The 18,047-nt window shown below is 87.1% G+C and overlaps 1 protein-coding gene and 1 long non-coding RNA gene across 2 annotated transcripts; one reads left to right on the forward strand and one right to left on the reverse strand.

Moving 5' to 3' along the window:
* Positions 1 to 103: 103 nt before the first annotated feature.
* LOC125427656 lies at positions 104 to 3,025 on the reverse strand. The gene is made up of 2 exons (XR_007243748.1): positions 2,677 to 3,025; positions 104 to 1,263 (listed from the first exon to the last, which is right to left on the reverse strand). It is a non-coding gene; the product is annotated as an uncharacterized LOC125427656 (long non-coding RNA).
* An 84-nt stretch (positions 3,026 to 3,109) lies between these two features.
* On the forward strand, positions 3,110 to 4,594 carry LOC125429107 (glycine-rich cell wall structural protein-like; the record flags this gene model as incomplete). Its single annotated transcript, XM_048489892.1, has 1 exon — positions 3,110 to 4,594. A coding segment is annotated over one exon (1,485 nt), but the record flags the coding sequence as incomplete, so codon positions are not given.
* Positions 4,595 to 18,047: the final 13,453 nt, after the last annotated feature.

Below are 18,047 nucleotides of genomic sequence, written 5' to 3' on the forward strand. Positions count from 1 at the left end.
ACACCAAGATACACGCAATGTATTACGAAGCATAGTACCTCTTAAGGGCATCCCAGGGCAACCGCAATTTCTGGTGGGGGAAAAAAAGGAGCTAGACGCCAAGTTGGAAAGCTCGCTGCGTATTAAGTGCTCTTTTATGTTAAAAAAAAAAACCATACAAAGTCCTGATACGAAATATACAAAACCCAGCAAAGGAATACGTTGCCTTTCTACAAATATCAGTAGCATTGCATAGAACAGCCTCTAGGGGGTGCAGGGGAGCAGGGCGGGGAGATGAGCCGATGCTTCAGAAACATTGCTAGGAATCCGTAGACTAGAGGCTGGCGGAGGGACAGCTGCATACACTGCCAGGGCCATGGTGTTACACAAGTTATTCCCCCCCCCCACCCCGACCACAATGCATTGCAACATCCAGGGAAAGGACTGAGCCCAAGACCAGAACTTCACTATGGCCACAACTCATTCCCGCATCCACAGCAACCCCCTGGCAGAACGCCGTGCAACCAGGGCGCTCTGATGCTTCAACCGAGCCAGCTGAGGAGGAATCACCGCTGGATTAGCAGGGATTATTTTCAACCCAGCCCTGGTGACGAGAGAGTCCCCCGGCGGGCAGGCCGGAACAGCGTGATGGGGAAAGGACAGGGCCAGGACGATGCTGTGACAGCAGGAGGTGCTCATCAGCGAGAGCGCTCTAAAGCGGCAGGGTCCACCCGGCAAGCAGAATCCTCGTAATCAAGAGTGCAGTGAAAGTGCGGAAGTCGACAGCTTAATAACGTTGAACTGAACAAGGGAACCCTGAGCGGTTTTGAAAAGGCCACTGGGCAGCCACCAGGGGGAGGGGGCCCATATGCAAATAGCCCCCCACGCAGGCAGGTAAGAAAAAATGCCAATCGTCAGACAAGAATGGAGGGGGAGGGGCTGTTGGTGTGGGGGGGACCCCTCCCCCCCGAAGGCGGGGCGGAAAAACTGCAGTCGCTGCAATAAATAAAGGTACAAAATAATCAACGTGACTGCTCCCCAGCGGGAAGGTGCCTTGGAACTGCCCGCCCCACCCCCTCCTGCCACGGCCAAGTGCAATTGGTCAGAGTCAAAGTGCCATGGACGTCACCATGGGAAAGTCCAATCAGAGACACACTCAGCAAATATGGAGCTAGCCGTCTTCTTCAGCCTCTGAATCCCTCCCGTCCGGTTCCTTGCGGGCAGAGGGCACGGGACCAGCGACATTCTCTTCTTGGCTGCTCAGGACCTCTTCCATGGTGTCATCTGTATGGACAAAGAAGGCATCCCCTCAGATCCTGACCAGATAAACAAAACCAGTCCTTTCCCCACCTGCTCCCAGCCAGCCCTCCCCCCTTTGCTATTCCACTCTTCCTCAACCCCCAGCTATCCCAGTCTCACCTTTCCCACCCGCCACAGATCTGCAACTCCTTTCCATCCAGACCAGGGGTAGGGGACCTGCGGCTCTCCAGATGTTCAGGAACTACAATTCCCATCAGCCTCTGTCAGCATGGCCAATTGGCCATGCTGGTAGAAACTGATGGGAGTAATTCTAATCTGGAAAACACGGAGTTCTGATCAAACTGACCAGTCCTGGGGCCTATTTCCCTACCAGAGTTCCCCTTTCAAAGGAATGAGCAGCTAGGATGTTGTGGGTTTTCCGGGTTGTATGGCTGTGTTCCAGCAGTATTTTCTCCTGACGTTTTGCCTGCATCTGTGGCTGGCATGCAGGCGAAACGTCAGGAGAAAATGCTACGGGAACACAGCCCTACAACCCGGAAAACCCACAACATCCTAGTGATTCCGGCCGTGAAAGCCTTTGAGGATAGAATGAGCAGCTCTTGGTCATTTTAAATGTCCAGAATATTAACGCCTGCCTACTGGTATCAGGCAGTCCCCAAACAGCTTATACCATATTAGATGCTGCGCAATTAAACCAGCCACATGTATACACAAAGCTAGTTTGCAGTGAATCAACCCGCTTGTCCATCAATGTTCGTGTTGAACGCTCAAACTGGCAGCATCTCTTCAGGGTCTTGGGCAGAGAAAGGGCAGCCGCGTCACCTCATGCCTTCTCTTGCCAGGAATCAGACCTGGGACCTTCTACACCAGGGGTCTGCAGCCTGCAGCTCTCCAGATGTTCCTGGATTACAATTCCCATCAGCCCCTGCCAACCTGCGGCTCTCCAGATGTTCCTGGATTACAATTCCCATCAGCCCCTGCCAACCTGCGGCTCTCCAGATGTTCCTGGATTACAATTCCCATCAGCCCCTGCCACGTGGCAGGGGGCTGGTGGGAATTGTAGTCCATAAAGATCTGGAGAGCCGCAGGTTGGCGGGCTGATGGGAATTGTTCTACGCATAAAGGAGAGGCTCCACCACAAAGCCACGGTCCCCCTGTGAACCCCGCCTCGTGCCAACTAGGGCCACTGAGTCCTTCAAGGTCAGCAACATTTACTCAGACTGGCAGCTGCTCTCCAGGGTCTGTGGCTGAGGTCGTCCGTGTCACCTCCTGCCAGGTCCTTTTTAACGGACATAGTGGGGGGGAGGTTCTCCCGGTGCTTCCCCAACAGCCCCTCCACACAGAGAGTGAAAACAAACCACCGCAACGTTAGCACACGTCAAGACAGCCGCAGCAGGTCTTCAAGGGAGGAGGTCAGCTCATTCTGGCAATTCTTACCATGCTCAGCCTCCTCCTCATCCACGATCTCATGCACGGCTGCTGCCGTTGCTGCCGCCTCCTCCTCCTCCTCCTCCTCTTCTTCCTCCTCCTCCTCCTCCTCCCCGTCGTCATCCACGATAACCACAAAATCGTCCCCGTTCTCGGTCTCACTGGAAGCACAGCGAGGGAACGACAGAATGTGTCACCGCATCACGTTCTGCCAGCCTCCTGAAAACCCTCTCCTGGTGAGTCATGCCTCCCTTAGGAAACGACGGCTTGACAGAACCCGTCTTCACAAACACAAGCGAGGGCAGGTTTCTGGCTCCAGATGCTCCCCATGTTTGTGTCACTGTGCCCACAATGCCACCCCTGTTGGGGGTGGGGGGGGGGGGGGGGGGGGGGGGGGGGGGGGGGGGGGGGGGGGGCTGTGAAGGGGGGGGGGGGGGTGGGGGGGGGGGGGGGTGGGGGGGGGGGGGGGTGGGGGGGGGGGGGGGTGGGGGGGGGGGGGGGTGGGGGGGGGGGGGGGTGGGGGGGGGGGGGGGTGGGGGGGGGGGGGGGTGGGGGGGGGGGGGGGTGGGGGGGGGGGGGGGTGGGGGGGGGGGGGGGTGGGGGGGGGGGGGGGTGGGGGGGGGGGGGGGTGGGGGGGGGGGGGGGTGGGGGGGGGGGGGGGTGGGGGGGGGGGGGGGTGGGGGGGGGGGGGGGTGGGGGGGGGGGGGGGTGGGGGGGGGGGGGGGTGGGGGGGGGGGGGGGTGGGGGGGGGGGGGGGTGGGGGGGGGGGGGGGTGGGGGGGGGGGGGGGTGGGGGGGGGGGGGGGTGGGGGGGGGGGGGGGTGGGGGGGGGGGGGGGTGGGGGGGGGGGGGGGTGGGGGGGGGGGGGGGTGGGGGGGGGGGGGGGTGGGGGGGGGGGGGGGTGGGGGGGGGGGGGGGTGGGGGGGGGGGGGGGTGGGGGGGGGGGGGGGTGGGGGGGGGGGGGGGTGGGGGGGGGGGGGGGTGGGGGGGGGGGGGGGTGGGGGGGGGGGGGGGTGGGGGGGGGGGGGGGTGGGGGGGGGGGGGGGTGGGGGGGGGGGGGGGTGGGGGGGGGGGGGGGTGGGGGGGGGGGGGGGTGGGGGGGGGGGGGGGTGGGGGGGGGGGGGGGTGGGGGGGGGGGGGGGTGGGGGGGGGGGGGGGTGGGGGGGGGGGGGGGTGGGGGGGGGGGGGGGTGGGGGGGGGGGGGGGTGGGGGGGGGGGGGGGTGGGGGGGGGGGGGGGTGGGGGGGGGGGGGGGTGGGGGGGGGGGGGGGTGGGGGGGGGGGGGGGTGGGGGGGGGGGGGGGTGGGGGGGGGGGGGGGTGGGGGGGGGGGGGGGTGGGGGGGGGGGGGGGTGGGGGGGGGGGGGGGTGGGGGGGGGGGGGGGTGGGGGGGGGGGGGGGTGGGGGGGGGGGGGGGTGGGGGGGGGGGGGGGTGGGGGGGGGGGGGGGTGGGGGGGGGGGGGGGTGGGGGGGGGGGGGGGTGGGGGGGGGGGGGGGTGGGGGGGGGGGGGGGTGGGGGGGGGGGGGGGTGGGGGGGGGGGGGGGTGGGGGGGGGGGGGGGTGGGGGGGGGGGGGGGTGGGGGGGGGGGGGGGTGGGGGGGGGGGGGGGTGGGGGGGGGGGGGGGTGGGGGGGGGGGGGGGTGGGGGGGGGGGGGGGTGGGGGGGGGGGGGGGTGGGGGGGGGGGGGGGTGGGGGGGGGGGGGGGTGGGGGGGGGGGGGGGTGGGGGGGGGGGGGGGTGGGGGGGGGGGGGGGTGGGGGGGGGGGGGGGTGGGGGGGGGGGGGGGTGGGGGGGGGGGGGGGTGGGGGGGGGGGGGGGTGGGGGGGGGGGGGGGTGGGGGGGGGGGGGGGTGGGGGGGGGGGGGGGTGGGGGGGGGGGGGGGTGGGGGGGGGGGGGGGTGGGGGGGGGGGGGGGTGGGGGGGGGGGGGGGTGGGGGGGGGGGGGGGTGGGGGGGGGGGGGGGTGGGGGGGGGGGGGGGTGGGGGGGGGGGGGGGTGGGGGGGGGGGGGGGTGGGGGGGGGGGGGGGTGGGGGGGGGGGGGGGTGGGGGGGGGGGGGGGTGGGGGGGGGGGGGGGTGGGGGGGGGGGGGGGTGGGGGGGGGGGGGGGTGGGGGGGGGGGGGGGTGGGGGGGGGGGGGGGTGGGGGGGGGGGGGGGTGGGGGGGGGGGGGGGTGGGGGGGGGGGGGGGTGGGGGGGGGGGGGGGTGGGGGGGGGGGGGGGTGGGGGGGGGGGGGGGTGGGGGGGGGGGGGGGTGGGGGGGGGGGGGGGTGGGGGGGGGGGGGGGTGGGGGGGGGGGGGGGTGGGGGGGGGGGGGGGTGGGGGGGGGGGGGGGTGGGGGGGGGGGGGGGTGGGGGGGGGGGGGGGTGGGGGGGGGGGGGGGTGGGGGGGGGGGGGGGTGGGGGGGGGGGGGGGTGGGGGGGGGGGGGGGTGGGGGGGGGGGGGGGTGGGGGGGGGGGGGGGTGGGGGGGGGGGGGGGTGGGGGGGGGGGGGGGTGGGGGGGGGGGGGGGTGGGGGGGGGGGGGGGTGGGGGGGGGGGGGGGTGGGGGGGGGGGGGGGTGGGGGGGGGGGGGGGTGGGGGGGGGGGGGGGTGGGGGGGGGGGGGGGTGGGGGGGGGGGGGGGTGGGGGGGGGGGGGGGTGGGGGGGGGGGGGGGTGGGGGGGGGGGGGGGTGGGGGGGGGGGGGGGTGGGGGGGGGGGGGGGTGGGGGGGGGGGGGGGTGGGGGGGGGGGGGGGTGGGGGGGGGGGGGGGTGGGGGGGGGGGGGGGTGGGGGGGGGGGGGGGTGGGGGGGGGGGGGGGTGGGGGGGGGGGGGGGTGGGGGGGGGGGGGGGTGGGGGGGGGGGGGGGTGGGGGGGGGGGGGGGTGGGGGGGGGGGGGGGTGGGGGGGGGGGGGGGTGGGGGGGGGGGGGGGTGGGGGGGGGGGGGGGTGGGGGGGGGGGGGGGTGGGGGGGGGGGGGGGTGGGGGGGGGGGGGGGTGGGGGGGGGGGGGGGTGGGGGGGGGGGGGGGTGGGGGGGGGGGGGGGTGGGGGGGGGGGGGGGTGGGGGGGGGGGGGGGTGGGGGGGGGGGGGGGTGGGGGGGGGGGGGGGTGGGGGGGGGGGGGGGTGGGGGGGGGGGGGGGTGGGGGGGGGGGGGGGTGGGGGGGGGGGGGGGTGGGGGGGGGGGGGGGTGGGGGGGGGGGGGGGTGGGGGGGGGGGGGGGTGGGGGGGGGGGGGGGTGGGGGGGGGGGGGGGTGGGGGGGGGGGGGGGTGGGGGGGGGGGGGGGTGGGGGGGGGGGGGGGTGGGGGGGGGGGGGGGTGGGGGGGGGGGGGGGTGGGGGGGGGGGGGGGTGGGGGGGGGGGGGGGTGGGGGGGGGGGGGGGTGGGGGGGGGGGGGGGTGGGGGGGGGGGGGGGTGGGGGGGGGGGGGGGTGGGGGGGGGGGGGGGTGGGGGGGGGGGGGGGTGGGGGGGGGGGGGGGTGGGGGGGGGGGGGGGTGGGGGGGGGGGGGGGTGGGGGGGGGGGGGGGTGGGGGGGGGGGGGGGTGGGGGGGGGGGGGGGTGGGGGGGGGGGGGGGTGGGGGGGGGGGGGGGTGGGGGGGGGGGGGGGTGGGGGGGGGGGGGGGTGGGGGGGGGGGGGGGTGGGGGGGGGGGGGGGTGGGGGGGGGGGGGGGTGGGGGGGGGGGGGGGTGGGGGGGGGGGGGGGTGGGGGGGGGGGGGGGTGGGGGGGGGGGGGGGTGGGGGGGGGGGGGGGTGGGGGGGGGGGGGGGTGGGGGGGGGGGGGGGTGGGGGGGGGGGGGGGTGGGGGGGGGGGGGGGTGGGGGGGGGGGGGGGTGGGGGGGGGGGGGGGTGGGGGGGGGGGGGGGTGGGGGGGGGGGGGGGTGGGGGGGGGGGGGGGTGGGGGGGGGGGGGGGTGGGGGGGGGGGGGGGTGGGGGGGGGGGGGGGTGGGGGGGGGGGGGGGTGGGGGGGGGGGGGGGTGGGGGGGGGGGGGGGTGGGGGGGGGGGGGGGTGGGGGGGGGGGGGGGTGGGGGGGGGGGGGGGTGGGGGGGGGGGGGGGTGGGGGGGGGGGGGGGTGGGGGGGGGGGGGGGTGGGGGGGGGGGGGGGTGGGGGGGGGGGGGGGTGGGGGGGGGGGGGGGTGGGGGGGGGGGGGGGTGGGGGGGGGGGGGGGTGGGGGGGGGGGGGGGTGGGGGGGGGGGGGGGTGGGGGGGGGGGGGGGTGGGGGGGGGGGGGGGTGGGGGGGGGGGGGGGTGGGGGGGGGGGGGGGTGGGGGGGGGGGGGGGTGGGGGGGGGGGGGGGTGGGGGGGGGGGGGGGTGGGGGGGGGGGGGGGTGGGGGGGGGGGGGGGTGGGGGGGGGGGGGGGTGGGGGGGGGGGGGGGTGGGGGGGGGGGGGGGTGGGGGGGGGGGGGGGTGGGGGGGGGGGGGGGTGGGGGGGGGGGGGGGTGGGGGGGGGGGGGGGTGGGGGGGGGGGGGGGTGGGGGGGGGGGGGGGTGGGGGGGGGGGGGGGTGGGGGGGGGGGGGGGTGGGGGGGGGGGGGGGTGGGGGGGGGGGGGGGTGGGGGGGGGGGGGGGTGGGGGGGGGGGGGGGTGGGGGGGGGGGGGGGTGGGGGGGGGGGGGGGTGGGGGGGGGGGGGGGTGGGGGGGGGGGGGGGTGGGGGGGGGGGGGGGTGGGGGGGGGGGGGGGTGGGGGGGGGGGGGGGTGGGGGGGGGGGGGGGTGGGGGGGGGGGGGGGTGGGGGGGGGGGGGGGTGGGGGGGGGGGGGGGTGGGGGGGGGGGGGGGTGGGGGGGGGGGGGGGTGGGGGGGGGGGGGGGTGGGGGGGGGGGGGGGTGGGGGGGGGGGGGGGTGGGGGGGGGGGGGGGTGGGGGGGGGGGGGGGTGGGGGGGGGGGGGGGTGGGGGGGGGGGGGGGTGGGGGGGGGGGGGGGTGGGGGGGGGGGGGGGTGGGGGGGGGGGGGGGTGGGGGGGGGGGGGGGTGGGGGGGGGGGGGGGTGGGGGGGGGGGGGGGTGGGGGGGGGGGGGGGTGGGGGGGGGGGGGGGTGGGGGGGGGGGGGGGTGGGGGGGGGGGGGGGTGGGGGGGGGGGGGGGTGGGGGGGGGGGGGGGTGGGGGGGGGGGGGGGTGGGGGGGGGGGGGGGTGGGGGGGGGGGGGGGTGGGGGGGGGGGGGGGTGGGGGGGGGGGGGGGTGGGGGGGGGGGGGGGTGGGGGGGGGGGGGGGTGGGGGGGGGGGGGGGTGGGGGGGGGGGGGGGTGGGGGGGGGGGGGGGTGGGGGGGGGGGGGGGTGGGGGGGGGGGGGGGTGGGGGGGGGGGGGGGTGGGGGGGGGGGGGGGTGGGGGGGGGGGGGGGTGGGGGGGGGGGGGGGTGGGGGGGGGGGGGGGTGGGGGGGGGGGGGGGTGGGGGGGGGGGGGGGTGGGGGGGGGGGGGGGTGGGGGGGGGGGGGGGTGGGGGGGGGGGGGGGTGGGGGGGGGGGGGGGTGGGGGGGGGGGGGGGTGGGGGGGGGGGGGGGTGGGGGGGGGGGGGGGTGGGGGGGGGGGGGGGTGGGGGGGGGGGGGGGTGGGGGGGGGGGGGGGTGGGGGGGGGGGGGGGTGGGGGGGGGGGGGGGTGGGGGGGGGGGGGGGTGGGGGGGGGGGGGGGTGGGGGGGGGGGGGGGTGGGGGGGGGGGGGGGTGGGGGGGGGGGGGGGTGGGGGGGGGGGGGGGTGGGGGGGGGGGGGGGTGGGGGGGGGGGGGGGTGGGGGGGGGGGGGGGTGGGGGGGGGGGGGGGTGGGGGGGGGGGGGGGTGGGGGGGGGGGGGGGTGGGGGGGGGGGGGGGTGGGGGGGGGGGGGGGTGGGGGGGGGGGGGGGTGGGGGGGGGGGGGGGTGGGGGGGGGGGGGGGTGGGGGGGGGGGGGGGTGGGGGGGGGGGGGGGTGGGGGGGGGGGGGGGTGGGGGGGGGGGGGGGTGGGGGGGGGGGGGGGTGGGGGGGGGGGGGGGTGGGGGGGGGGGGGGGTGGGGGGGGGGGGGGGTGGGGGGGGGGGGGGGTGGGGGGGGGGGGGGGTGGGGGGGGGGGGGGGTGGGGGGGGGGGGGGGTGGGGGGGGGGGGGGGTGGGGGGGGGGGGGGGTGGGGGGGGGGGGGGGTGGGGGGGGGGGGGGGTGGGGGGGGGGGGGGGTGGGGGGGGGGGGGGGTGGGGGGGGGGGGGGGTGGGGGGGGGGGGGGGTGGGGGGGGGGGGGGGTGGGGGGGGGGGGGGGTGGGGGGGGGGGGGGGTGGGGGGGGGGGGGGGTGGGGGGGGGGGGGGGTGGGGGGGGGGGGGGGTGGGGGGGGGGGGGGGTGGGGGGGGGGGGGGGTGGGGGGGGGGGGGGGTGGGGGGGGGGGGGGGTGGGGGGGGGGGGGGGTGGGGGGGGGGGGGGGTGGGGGGGGGGGGGGGTGGGGGGGGGGGGGGGTGGGGGGGGGGGGGGGTGGGGGGGGGGGGGGGTGGGGGGGGGGGGGGGTGGGGGGGGGGGGGGGTGGGGGGGGGGGGGGGTGGGGGGGGGGGGGGGTGGGGGGGGGGGGGGGTGGGGGGGGGGGGGGGTGGGGGGGGGGGGGGGTGGGGGGGGGGGGGGGTGGGGGGGGGGGGGGGTGGGGGGGGGGGGGGGTGGGGGGGGGGGGGGGTGGGGGGGGGGGGGGGTGGGGGGGGGGGGGGGTGGGGGGGGGGGGGGGTGGGGGGGGGGGGGGGTGGGGGGGGGGGGGGGTGGGGGGGGGGGGGGGTGGGGGGGGGGGGGGGTGGGGGGGGGGGGGGGTGGGGGGGGGGGGGGGTGGGGGGGGGGGGGGGTGGGGGGGGGGGGGGGTGGGGGGGGGGGGGGGTGGGGGGGGGGGGGGGTGGGGGGGGGGGGGGGTGGGGGGGGGGGGGGGTGGGGGGGGGGGGGGGTGGGGGGGGGGGGGGGTGGGGGGGGGGGGGGGTGGGGGGGGGGGGGGGTGGGGGGGGGGGGGGGTGGGGGGGGGGGGGGGTGGGGGGGGGGGGGGGTGGGGGGGGGGGGGGGTGGGGGGGGGGGGGGGTGGGGGGGGGGGGGGGTGGGGGGGGGGGGGGGTGGGGGGGGGGGGGGGTGGGGGGGGGGGGGGGTGGGGGGGGGGGGGGGTGGGGGGGGGGGGGGGTGGGGGGGGGGGGGGGTGGGGGGGGGGGGGGGTGGGGGGGGGGGGGGGTGGGGGGGGGGGGGGGTGGGGGGGGGGGGGGGTGGGGGGGGGGGGGGGTGGGGGGGGGGGGGGGTGGGGGGGGGGGGGGGTGGGGGGGGGGGGGGGTGGGGGGGGGGGGGGGTGGGGGGGGGGGGGGGTGGGGGGGGGGGGGGGTGGGGGGGGGGGGGGGTGGGGGGGGGGGGGGGTGGGGGGGGGGGGGGGTGGGGGGGGGGGGGGGTGGGGGGGGGGGGGGGTGGGGGGGGGGGGGGGTGGGGGGGGGGGGGGGTGGGGGGGGGGGGGGGTGGGGGGGGGGGGGGGTGGGGGGGGGGGGGGGTGGGGGGGGGGGGGGGTGGGGGGGGGGGGGGGTGGGGGGGGGGGGGGGTGGGGGGGGGGGGGGGTGGGGGGGGGGGGGGGTGGGGGGGGGGGGGGGTGGGGGGGGGGGGGGGTGGGGGGGGGGGGGGGTGGGGGGGGGGGGGGGTGGGGGGGGGGGGGGGTGGGGGGGGGGGGGGGTGGGGGGGGGGGGGGGTGGGGGGGGGGGGGGGTGGGGGGGGGGGGGGGTGGGGGGGGGGGGGGGTGGGGGGGGGGGGGGGTGGGGGGGGGGGGGGGTGGGGGGGGGGGGGGGTGGGGGGGGGGGGGGGTGGGGGGGGGGGGGGGTGGGGGGGGGGGGGGGTGGGGGGGGGGGGGGGTGGGGGGGGGGGGGGGTGGGGGGGGGGGGGGGTGGGGGGGGGGGGGGGTGGGGGGGGGGGGGGGTGGGGGGGGGGGGGGGTGGGGGGGGGGGGGGGTGGGGGGGGGGGGGGGTGGGGGGGGGGGGGGGTGGGGGGGGGGGGGGGTGGGGGGGGGGGGGGGTGGGGGGGGGGGGGGGTGGGGGGGGGGGGGGGTGGGGGGGGGGGGGGGTGGGGGGGGGGGGGGGTGGGGGGGGGGGGGGGTGGGGGGGGGGGGGGGTGGGGGGGGGGGGGGGTGGGGGGGGGGGGGGGTGGGGGGGGGGGGGGGTGGGGGGGGGGGGGGGTGGGGGGGGGGGGGGGTGGGGGGGGGGGGGGGTGGGGGGGGGGGGGGGTGGGGGGGGGGGGGGGTGGGGGGGGGGGGGGGTGGGGGGGGGGGGGGGTGGGGGGGGGGGGGGGTGGGGGGGGGGGGGGGTGGGGGGGGGGGGGGGTGGGGGGGGGGGGGGGTGGGGGGGGGGGGGGGTGGGGGGGGGGGGGGGTGGGGGGGGGGGGGGGTGGGGGGGGGGGGGGGTGGGGGGGGGGGGGGGTGGGGGGGGGGGGGGGTGGGGGGGGGGGGGGGTGGGGGGGGGGGGGGGTGGGGGGGGGGGGGGGTGGGGGGGGGGGGGGGTGGGGGGGGGGGGGGGTGGGGGGGGGGGGGGGTGGGGGGGGGGGGGGGTGGGGGGGGGGGGGGGTGGGGGGGGGGGGGGGTGGGGGGGGGGGGGGGTGGGGGGGGGGGGGGGTGGGGGGGGGGGGGGGTGGGGGGGGGGGGGGGTGGGGGGGGGGGGGGGTGGGGGGGGGGGGGGGTGGGGGGGGGGGGGGGTGGGGGGGGGGGGGGGTGGGGGGGGGGGGGGGTGGGGGGGGGGGGGGGTGGGGGGGGGGGGGGGTGGGGGGGGGGGGGGGTGGGGGGGGGGGGGGGTGGGGGGGGGGGGGGGTGGGGGGGGGGGGGGGTGGGGGGGGGGGGGGGTGGGGGGGGGGGGGGGTGGGGGGGGGGGGGGGTGGGGGGGGGGGGGGGTGGGGGGGGGGGGGGGTGGGGGGGGGGGGGGGTGGGGGGGGGGGGGGGTGGGGGGGGGGGGGGGTGGGGGGGGGGGGGGGTGGGGGGGGGGGGGGGTGGGGGGGGGGGGGGGTGGGGGGGGGGGGGGGTGGGGGGGGGGGGGGGTGGGGGGGGGGGGGGGTGGGGGGGGGGGGGGGTGGGGGGGGGGGGGGGTGGGGGGGGGGGGGGGTGGGGGGGGGGGGGGGTGGGGGGGGGGGGGGGTGGGGGGGGGGGGGGGTGGGGGGGGGGGGGGGTGGGGGGGGGGGGGGGTGGGGGGGGGGGGGGGTGGGGGGGGGGGGGGGTGGGGGGGGGGGGGGGTGGGGGGGGGGGGGGGTGGGGGGGGGGGGGGGTGGGGGGGGGGGGGGGTGGGGGGGGGGGGGGGTGGGGGGGGGGGGGGGTGGGGGGGGGGGGGGGTGGGGGGGGGGGGGGGTGGGGGGGGGGGGGGGTGGGGGGGGGGGGGGGTGGGGGGGGGGGGGGGTGGGGGGGGGGGGGGGTGGGGGGGGGGGGGGGTGGGGGGGGGGGGGGGTGGGGGGGGGGGGGGGTGGGGGGGGGGGGGGGTGGGGGGGGGGGGGGGTGGGGGGGGGGGGGGGTGGGGGGGGGGGGGGGTGGGGGGGGGGGGGGGTGGGGGGGGGGGGGGGTGGGGGGGGGGGGGGGTGGGGGGGGGGGGGGGTGGGGGGGGGGGGGGGTGGGGGGGGGGGGGGGTGGGGGGGGGGGGGGGTGGGGGGGGGGGGGGGTGGGGGGGGGGGGGGGTGGGGGGGGGGGGGGGTGGGGGGGGGGGGGGGTGGGGGGGGGGGGGGGTGGGGGGGGGGGGGGGTGGGGGGGGGGGGGGGTGGGGGGGGGGGGGGGTGGGGGGGGGGGGGGGTGGGGGGGGGGGGGGGTGGGGGGGGGGGGGGGTGGGGGGGGGGGGGGGTGGGGGGGGGGGGGGGTGGGGGGGGGGGGGGGTGGGGGGGGGGGGGGGTGGGGGGGGGGGGGGGTGGGGGGGGGGGGGGGTGGGGGGGGGGGGGGGTGGGGGGGGGGGGGGGTGGGGGGGGGGGGGGGTGGGGGGGGGGGGGGGTGGGGGGGGGGGGGGGTGGGGGGGGGGGGGGGTGGGGGGGGGGGGGGGTGGGGGGGGGGGGGGGTGGGGGGGGGGGGGGGTGGGGGGGGGGGGGGGTGGGGGGGGGGGGGGGTGGGGGGGGGGGGGGGTGGGGGGGGGGGGGGGTGGGGGGGGGGGGGGGTGGGGGGGGGGGGGGGTGGGGGGGGGGGGGGGTGGGGGGGGGGGGGGGTGGGGGGGGGGGGGGGTGGGGGGGGGGGGGGGTGGGGGGGGGGGGGGGTGGGGGGGGGGGGGGGTGGGGGGGGGGGGGGGTGGGGGGGGGGGGGGGTGGGGGGGGGGGGGGGTGGGGGGGGGGGGGGGTGGGGGGGGGGGGGGGTGGGGGGGGGGGGGGGTGGGGGGGGGGGGGGGTGGGGGGGGGGGGGGGTGGGGGGGGGGGGGGGTGGGGGGGGGGGGGGGTGGGGGGGGGGGGGGGTGGGGGGGGGGGGGGGTGGGGGGGGGGGGGGGTGGGGGGGGGGGGGGGTGGGGGGGGGGGGGGGTGGGGGGGGGGGGGGGTGGGGGGGGGGGGGGGTGGGGGGGGGGGGGGGTGGGGGGGGGGGGGGGTGGGGGGGGGGGGGGGTGGGGGGGGGGGGGGGTGGGGGGGGGGGGGGGTGGGGGGGGGGGGGGGTGGGGGGGGGGGGGGGTGGGGGGGGGGGGGGGTGGGGGGGGGGGGGGGTGGGGGGGGGGGGGGGTGGGGGGGGGGGGGGGTGGGGGGGGGGGGGGGTGGGGGGGGGGGGGGGTGGGGGGGGGGGGGGGTGGGGGGGGGGGGGGGTGGGGGGGGGGGGGGGTGGGGGGGGGGGGGGGTGGGGGGGGGGGGGGGTGGGGGGGGGGGGGGGTGGGGGGGGGGGGGGGTGGGGGGGGGGGGGGGTGGGGGGGGGGGGGGGTGGGGGGGGGGGGGGGTGGGGGGGGGGGGGGGTGGGGGGGGGGGGGGGTGGGGGGGGGGGGGGGTGGGGGGGGGGGGGGGTGGGGGGGGGGGGGGGTGGGGGGGGGGGGGGGTGGGGGGGGGGGGGGGTGGGGGGGGGGGGGGGTGGGGGGGGGGGGGGGTGGGGGGGGGGGGGGGTGGGGGGGGGGGGGGGTGGGGGGGGGGGGGGGTGGGGGGGGGGGGGGGTGGGGGGGGGGGGGGGTGGGGGGGGGGGGGGGTGGGGGGGGGGGGGGGTGGGGGGGGGGGGGGGTGGGGGGGGGGGGGGGTGGGGGGGGGGGGGGGTGGGGGGGGGGGGGGGTGGGGGGGGGGGGGGGTGGGGGGGGGGGGGGGTGGGGGGGGGGGGGGGTGGGGGGGGGGGGGGGTGGGGGGGGGGGGGGGTGGGGGGGGGGGGGGGTGGGGGGGGGGGGGGGTGGGGGGGGGGGGGGGTGGGGGGGGGGGGGGGTGGGGGGGGGGGGGGGTGGGGGGGGGGGGGGGTGGGGGGGGGGGGGGGTGGGGGGGGGGGGGGGTGGGGGGGGGGGGGGGTGGGGGGGGGGGGGGGTGGGGGGGGGGGGGGGTGGGGGGGGGGGGGGGTGGGGGGGGGGGGGGGTGGGGGGGGGGGGGGGTGGGGGGGGGGGGGGGTGGGGGGGGGGGGGGGTGGGGGGGGGGGGGGGTGGGGGGGGGGGGGGGTGGGGGGGGGGGGGGGTGGGGGGGGGGGGGGGTGGGGGGGGGGGGGGGTGGGGGGGGGGGGGGGTGGGGGGGGGGGGGGGTGGGGGGGGGGGGGGGTGGGGGGGGGGGGGGGTGGGGGGGGGGGGGGGTGGGGGGGGGGGGGGGTGGGGGGGGGGGGGGGTGGGGGGGGGGGGGGGTGGGGGGGGGGGGGGGTGGGGGGGGGGGGGGGTGGGGGGGGGGGGGGGTGGGGGGGGGGGGGGGTGGGGGGGGGGGGGGGTGGGGGGGGGGGGGGGTGGGGGGGGGGGGGGGTGGGGGGGGGGGGGGGTGGGGGGGGGGGGGGGTGGGGGGGGGGGGGGGTGGGGGGGGGGGGGGGTGGGGGGGGGGGGGGGTGGGGGGGGGGGGGGGTGGGGGGGGGGGGGGGTGGGGGGGGGGGGGGGTGGGGGGGGGGGGGGGTGGGGGGGGGGGGGGGTGGGGGGGGGGGGGGGTGGGGGGGGGGGGGGGTGGGGGGGGGGGGGGGTGGGGGGGGGGGGGGGTGGGGGGGGGGGGGGGTGGGGGGGGGGGGGGGTGGGGGGGGGGGGGGGTGGGGGGGGGGGGGGGTGGGGGGGGGGGGGGGTGGGGGGGGGGGGGGGTGGGGGGGGGGGGGGGTGGGGGGGGGGGGGGGTGGGGGGGGGGGGGGGTGGGGGGGGGGGGGGGTGGGGGGGGGGGGGGGTGGGGGGGGGGGGGGGTGGGGGGGGGGGGGGGTGGGGGGGGGGGGGGGTGGGGGGGGGGGGGGGTGGGGGGGGGGGGGGGTGGGGGGGGGGGGGGGTGGGGGGGGGGGGGGGTGGGGGGGGGGGGGGGTGGGGGGGGGGGGGGGTGGGGGGGGGGGGGGGTGGGGGGGGGGGGGGGTGGGGGGGGGGGGGGGTGGGGGGGGGGGGGGGTGGGGGGGGGGGGGGGTGGGGGGGGGGGGGGGTGGGGGGGGGGGGGGGTGGGGGGGGGGGGGGGTGGGGGGGGGGGGGGGTGGGGGGGGGGGGGGGTGGGGGGGGGGGGGGGTGGGGGGGGGGGGGGGTGGGGGGGGGGGGGGGTGGGGGGGGGGGGGGGTGGGGGGGGGGGGGGGTGGGGGGGGGGGGGGGTGGGGGGGGGGGGGGGTGGGGGGGGGGGGGGGTGGGGGGGGGGGGGGGTGGGGGGGGGGGGGGGTGGGGGGGGGGGGGGGTGGGGGGGGGGGGGGGTGGGGGGGGGGGGGGGTGGGGGGGGGGGGGGGTGGGGGGGGGGGGGGGTGGGGGGGGGGGGGGGTGGGGGGGGGGGGGGGTGGGGGGGGGGGGGGGTGGGGGGGGGGGGGGGTGGGGGGGGGGGGGGGTGGGGGGGGGGGGGGGTGGGGGGGGGGGGGGGTGGGGGGGGGGGGGGGTGGGGGGGGGGGGGGGTGGGGGGGGGGGGGGGTGGGGGGGGGGGGGGGTGGGGGGGGGGGGGGGTGGGGGGGGGGGGGGGTGGGGGGGGGGGGGGGTGGGGGGGGGGGGGGGTGGGGGGGGGGGGGGGTGGGGGGGGGGGGGGGTGGGGGGGGGGGGGGGTGGGGGGGGGGGGGGGTGGGGGGGGGGGGGGGTGGGGGGGGGGGGGGGTGGGGGGGGGGGGGGGTGGGGGGGGGGGGGGGTGGGGGGGGGGGGGGGTGGGGGGGGGGGGGGGTGGGGGGGGGGGGGGGTGGGGGGGGGGGGGGGTGGGGGGGGGGGGGGGTGGGGGGGGGGGGGGGTGGGGGGGGGGGGGGGTGGGGGGGGGGGGGGGTGGGGGGGGGGGGGGGTGGGGGGGGGGGGGGGTGGGGGGGGGGGGGGGTGGGGGGGGGGGGGGGTGGGGGGGGGGGGGGGTGGGGGGGGGGGGGGGTGGGGGGGGGGGGGGGTGGGGGGGGGGGGGGGTGGGGGGGGGGGGGGGTGGGGGGGGGGGGGGGTGGGGGGGGGGGGGGGTGGGGGGGGGGGGGGGTGGGGGGGGGGGGGGGTGGGGGGGGGGGGGGGTGGGGGGGGGGGGGGGTGGGGGGGGGGGGGGGTGGGGGGGGGGGGGGGTGGGGGGGGGGGGGGGTGGGGGGGGGGGGGGGTGGGGGGGGGGGGGGGTGGGGGGGGGGGGGGGTGGGGGGGGGGGGGGGTGGGGGGGGGGGGGGGTGGGGGGGGGGGGGGGTGGGGGGGGGGGGGGGTGGGGGGGGGGGGGGGTGGGGGGGGGGGGGGGTGGGGGGGGGGGGGGGTGGGGGGGGGGGGGGGTGGGGGGGGGGGGGGGTGGGGGGGGGGGGGGGTGGGGGGGGGGGGGGGTGGGGGGGGGGGGGGGTGGGGGGGGGGGGGGGTGGGGGGGGGGGGGGGTGGGGGGGGGGGGGGGTGGGGGGGGGGGGGGGTGGGGGGGGGGGGGGGTGGGGGGGGGGGGGGGTGGGGGGGGGGGGGGGTGGGGGGGGGGGGGGGTGGGGGGGGGGGGGGGTGGGGGGGGGGGGGGGTGGGGGGGGGGGGGGGTGGGGGGGGGGGGGGGTGGGGGGGGGGGGGGGTGGGGGGGGGGGGGGGTGGGGGGGGGGGGGGGTGGGGGGGGGGGGGGGTGGGGGGGGGGGGGGGTGGGGGGGGGGGGGGGTGGGGGGGGGGGGGGGTGGGGGGGGGGGGGGGTGGGGGGGGGGGGGGGTGGGGGGGGGGGGGGGTGGGGGGGGGGGGGGGTGGGGGGGGGGGGGGGTGGGGGGGGGGGGGGGTGGGGGGGGGGGGGGGTGGGGGGGGGGGGGGGTGGGGGGGGGGGGGGGTGGGGGGGGGGGGGGGTGGGGGGGGGGGGGGGTGGGGGGGGGGGGGGGTGGGGGGGGGGGGGGGTGGGGGGGGGGGGGGGTGGGGGGGGGGGGGGGTGGGGGGGGGGGGGGGTGGGGGGGGGGGGGGGTGGGGGGGGGGGGGGGTGGGGGGGGGGGGGGGTGGGGGGGGGGGGGGGTGGGGGGGGGGGGGGGTGGGGGGGGGGGGGGGTGGGGGGGGGGGGGGGTGGGGGGGGGGGGGGGTGGGGGGGGGGGGGGGTGGGGGGGGGGGGGGGTGGGGGGGGGGGGGGGTGGGGGGGGGGGGGGGTGGGGGGGGGGGGGGGTGGGGGGGGGGGGGGGTGGGGGGGGGGGGGGGTGGGGGGGGGGGGGGGTGGGGGGGGGGGGGGGTGGGGGGGGGGGGGGGTGGGGGGGGGGGGGGGTGGGGGGGGGGGGGGGTGGGGGGGGGGGGGGGTGGGGGGGGGGGGGGGTGGGGGGGGGGGGGGGTGGGGGGGGGGGGGGGTGGGGGGGGGGGGGGGTGGGGGGGGGGGGGGGTGGGGGGGGGGGGGGGTGGGGGGGGGGGGGGGTGGGGGGGGGGGGGGGTGGGGGGGGGGGGGGGTGGGGGGGGGGGGGGGTGGGGGGGGGGGGGGGTGGGGGGGGGGGGGGGTGGGGGGGGGGGGGGGTGGGGGGGGGGGGGGGTGGGGGGGGGGGGGGGTGGGGGGGGGGGGGGGTGGGGGGGGGGGGGGGTGGGGGGGGGGGGGGGTGGGGGGGGGGGGGGGTGGGGGGGGGGGGGGGTGGGGGGGGGGGGGGGTGGGGGGGGGGGGGGGTGGGGGGGGGGGGGGGTGGGGGGGGGGGGGGGTGGGGGGGGGGGGGGGTGGGGGGGGGGGGGGGTGGGGGGGGGGGGGGGTGGGGGGGGGGGGGGGTGGGGGGGGGGGGGGGTGGGGGGGGGGGGGGGTGGGGGGGGGGGGGGGTGGGGGGGGGGGGGGGTGGGGGGGGGGGGGGGTGGGGGGGGGGGGGGGTGGGGGGGGGGGGGGGTGGGGGGGGGGGGGGGTGGGGGGGGGGGGGGGTGGGGGGGGGGGGGGGTGGGGGGGGGGGGGGGTGGGGGGGGGGGGGGGTGGGGGGGGGGGGGGGTGGGGGGGGGGGGGGGTGGGGGGGGGGGGGGGTGGGGGGGGGGGGGGGTGGGGGGGGGGGGGGGTGGGGGGGGGGGGGGGTGGGGGGGGGGGGGGGTGGGGGGGGGGGGGG

The sequence above is a fragment of the Sphaerodactylus townsendi genome, linkage group LG03 (genome assembly GCF_021028975.2).
Source record: "Sphaerodactylus townsendi isolate TG3544 linkage group LG03, MPM_Stown_v2.3, whole genome shotgun sequence".
Taxonomy (NCBI): Eukaryota; Metazoa; Chordata; class Lepidosauria; order Squamata; family Sphaerodactylidae; genus Sphaerodactylus; species Sphaerodactylus townsendi.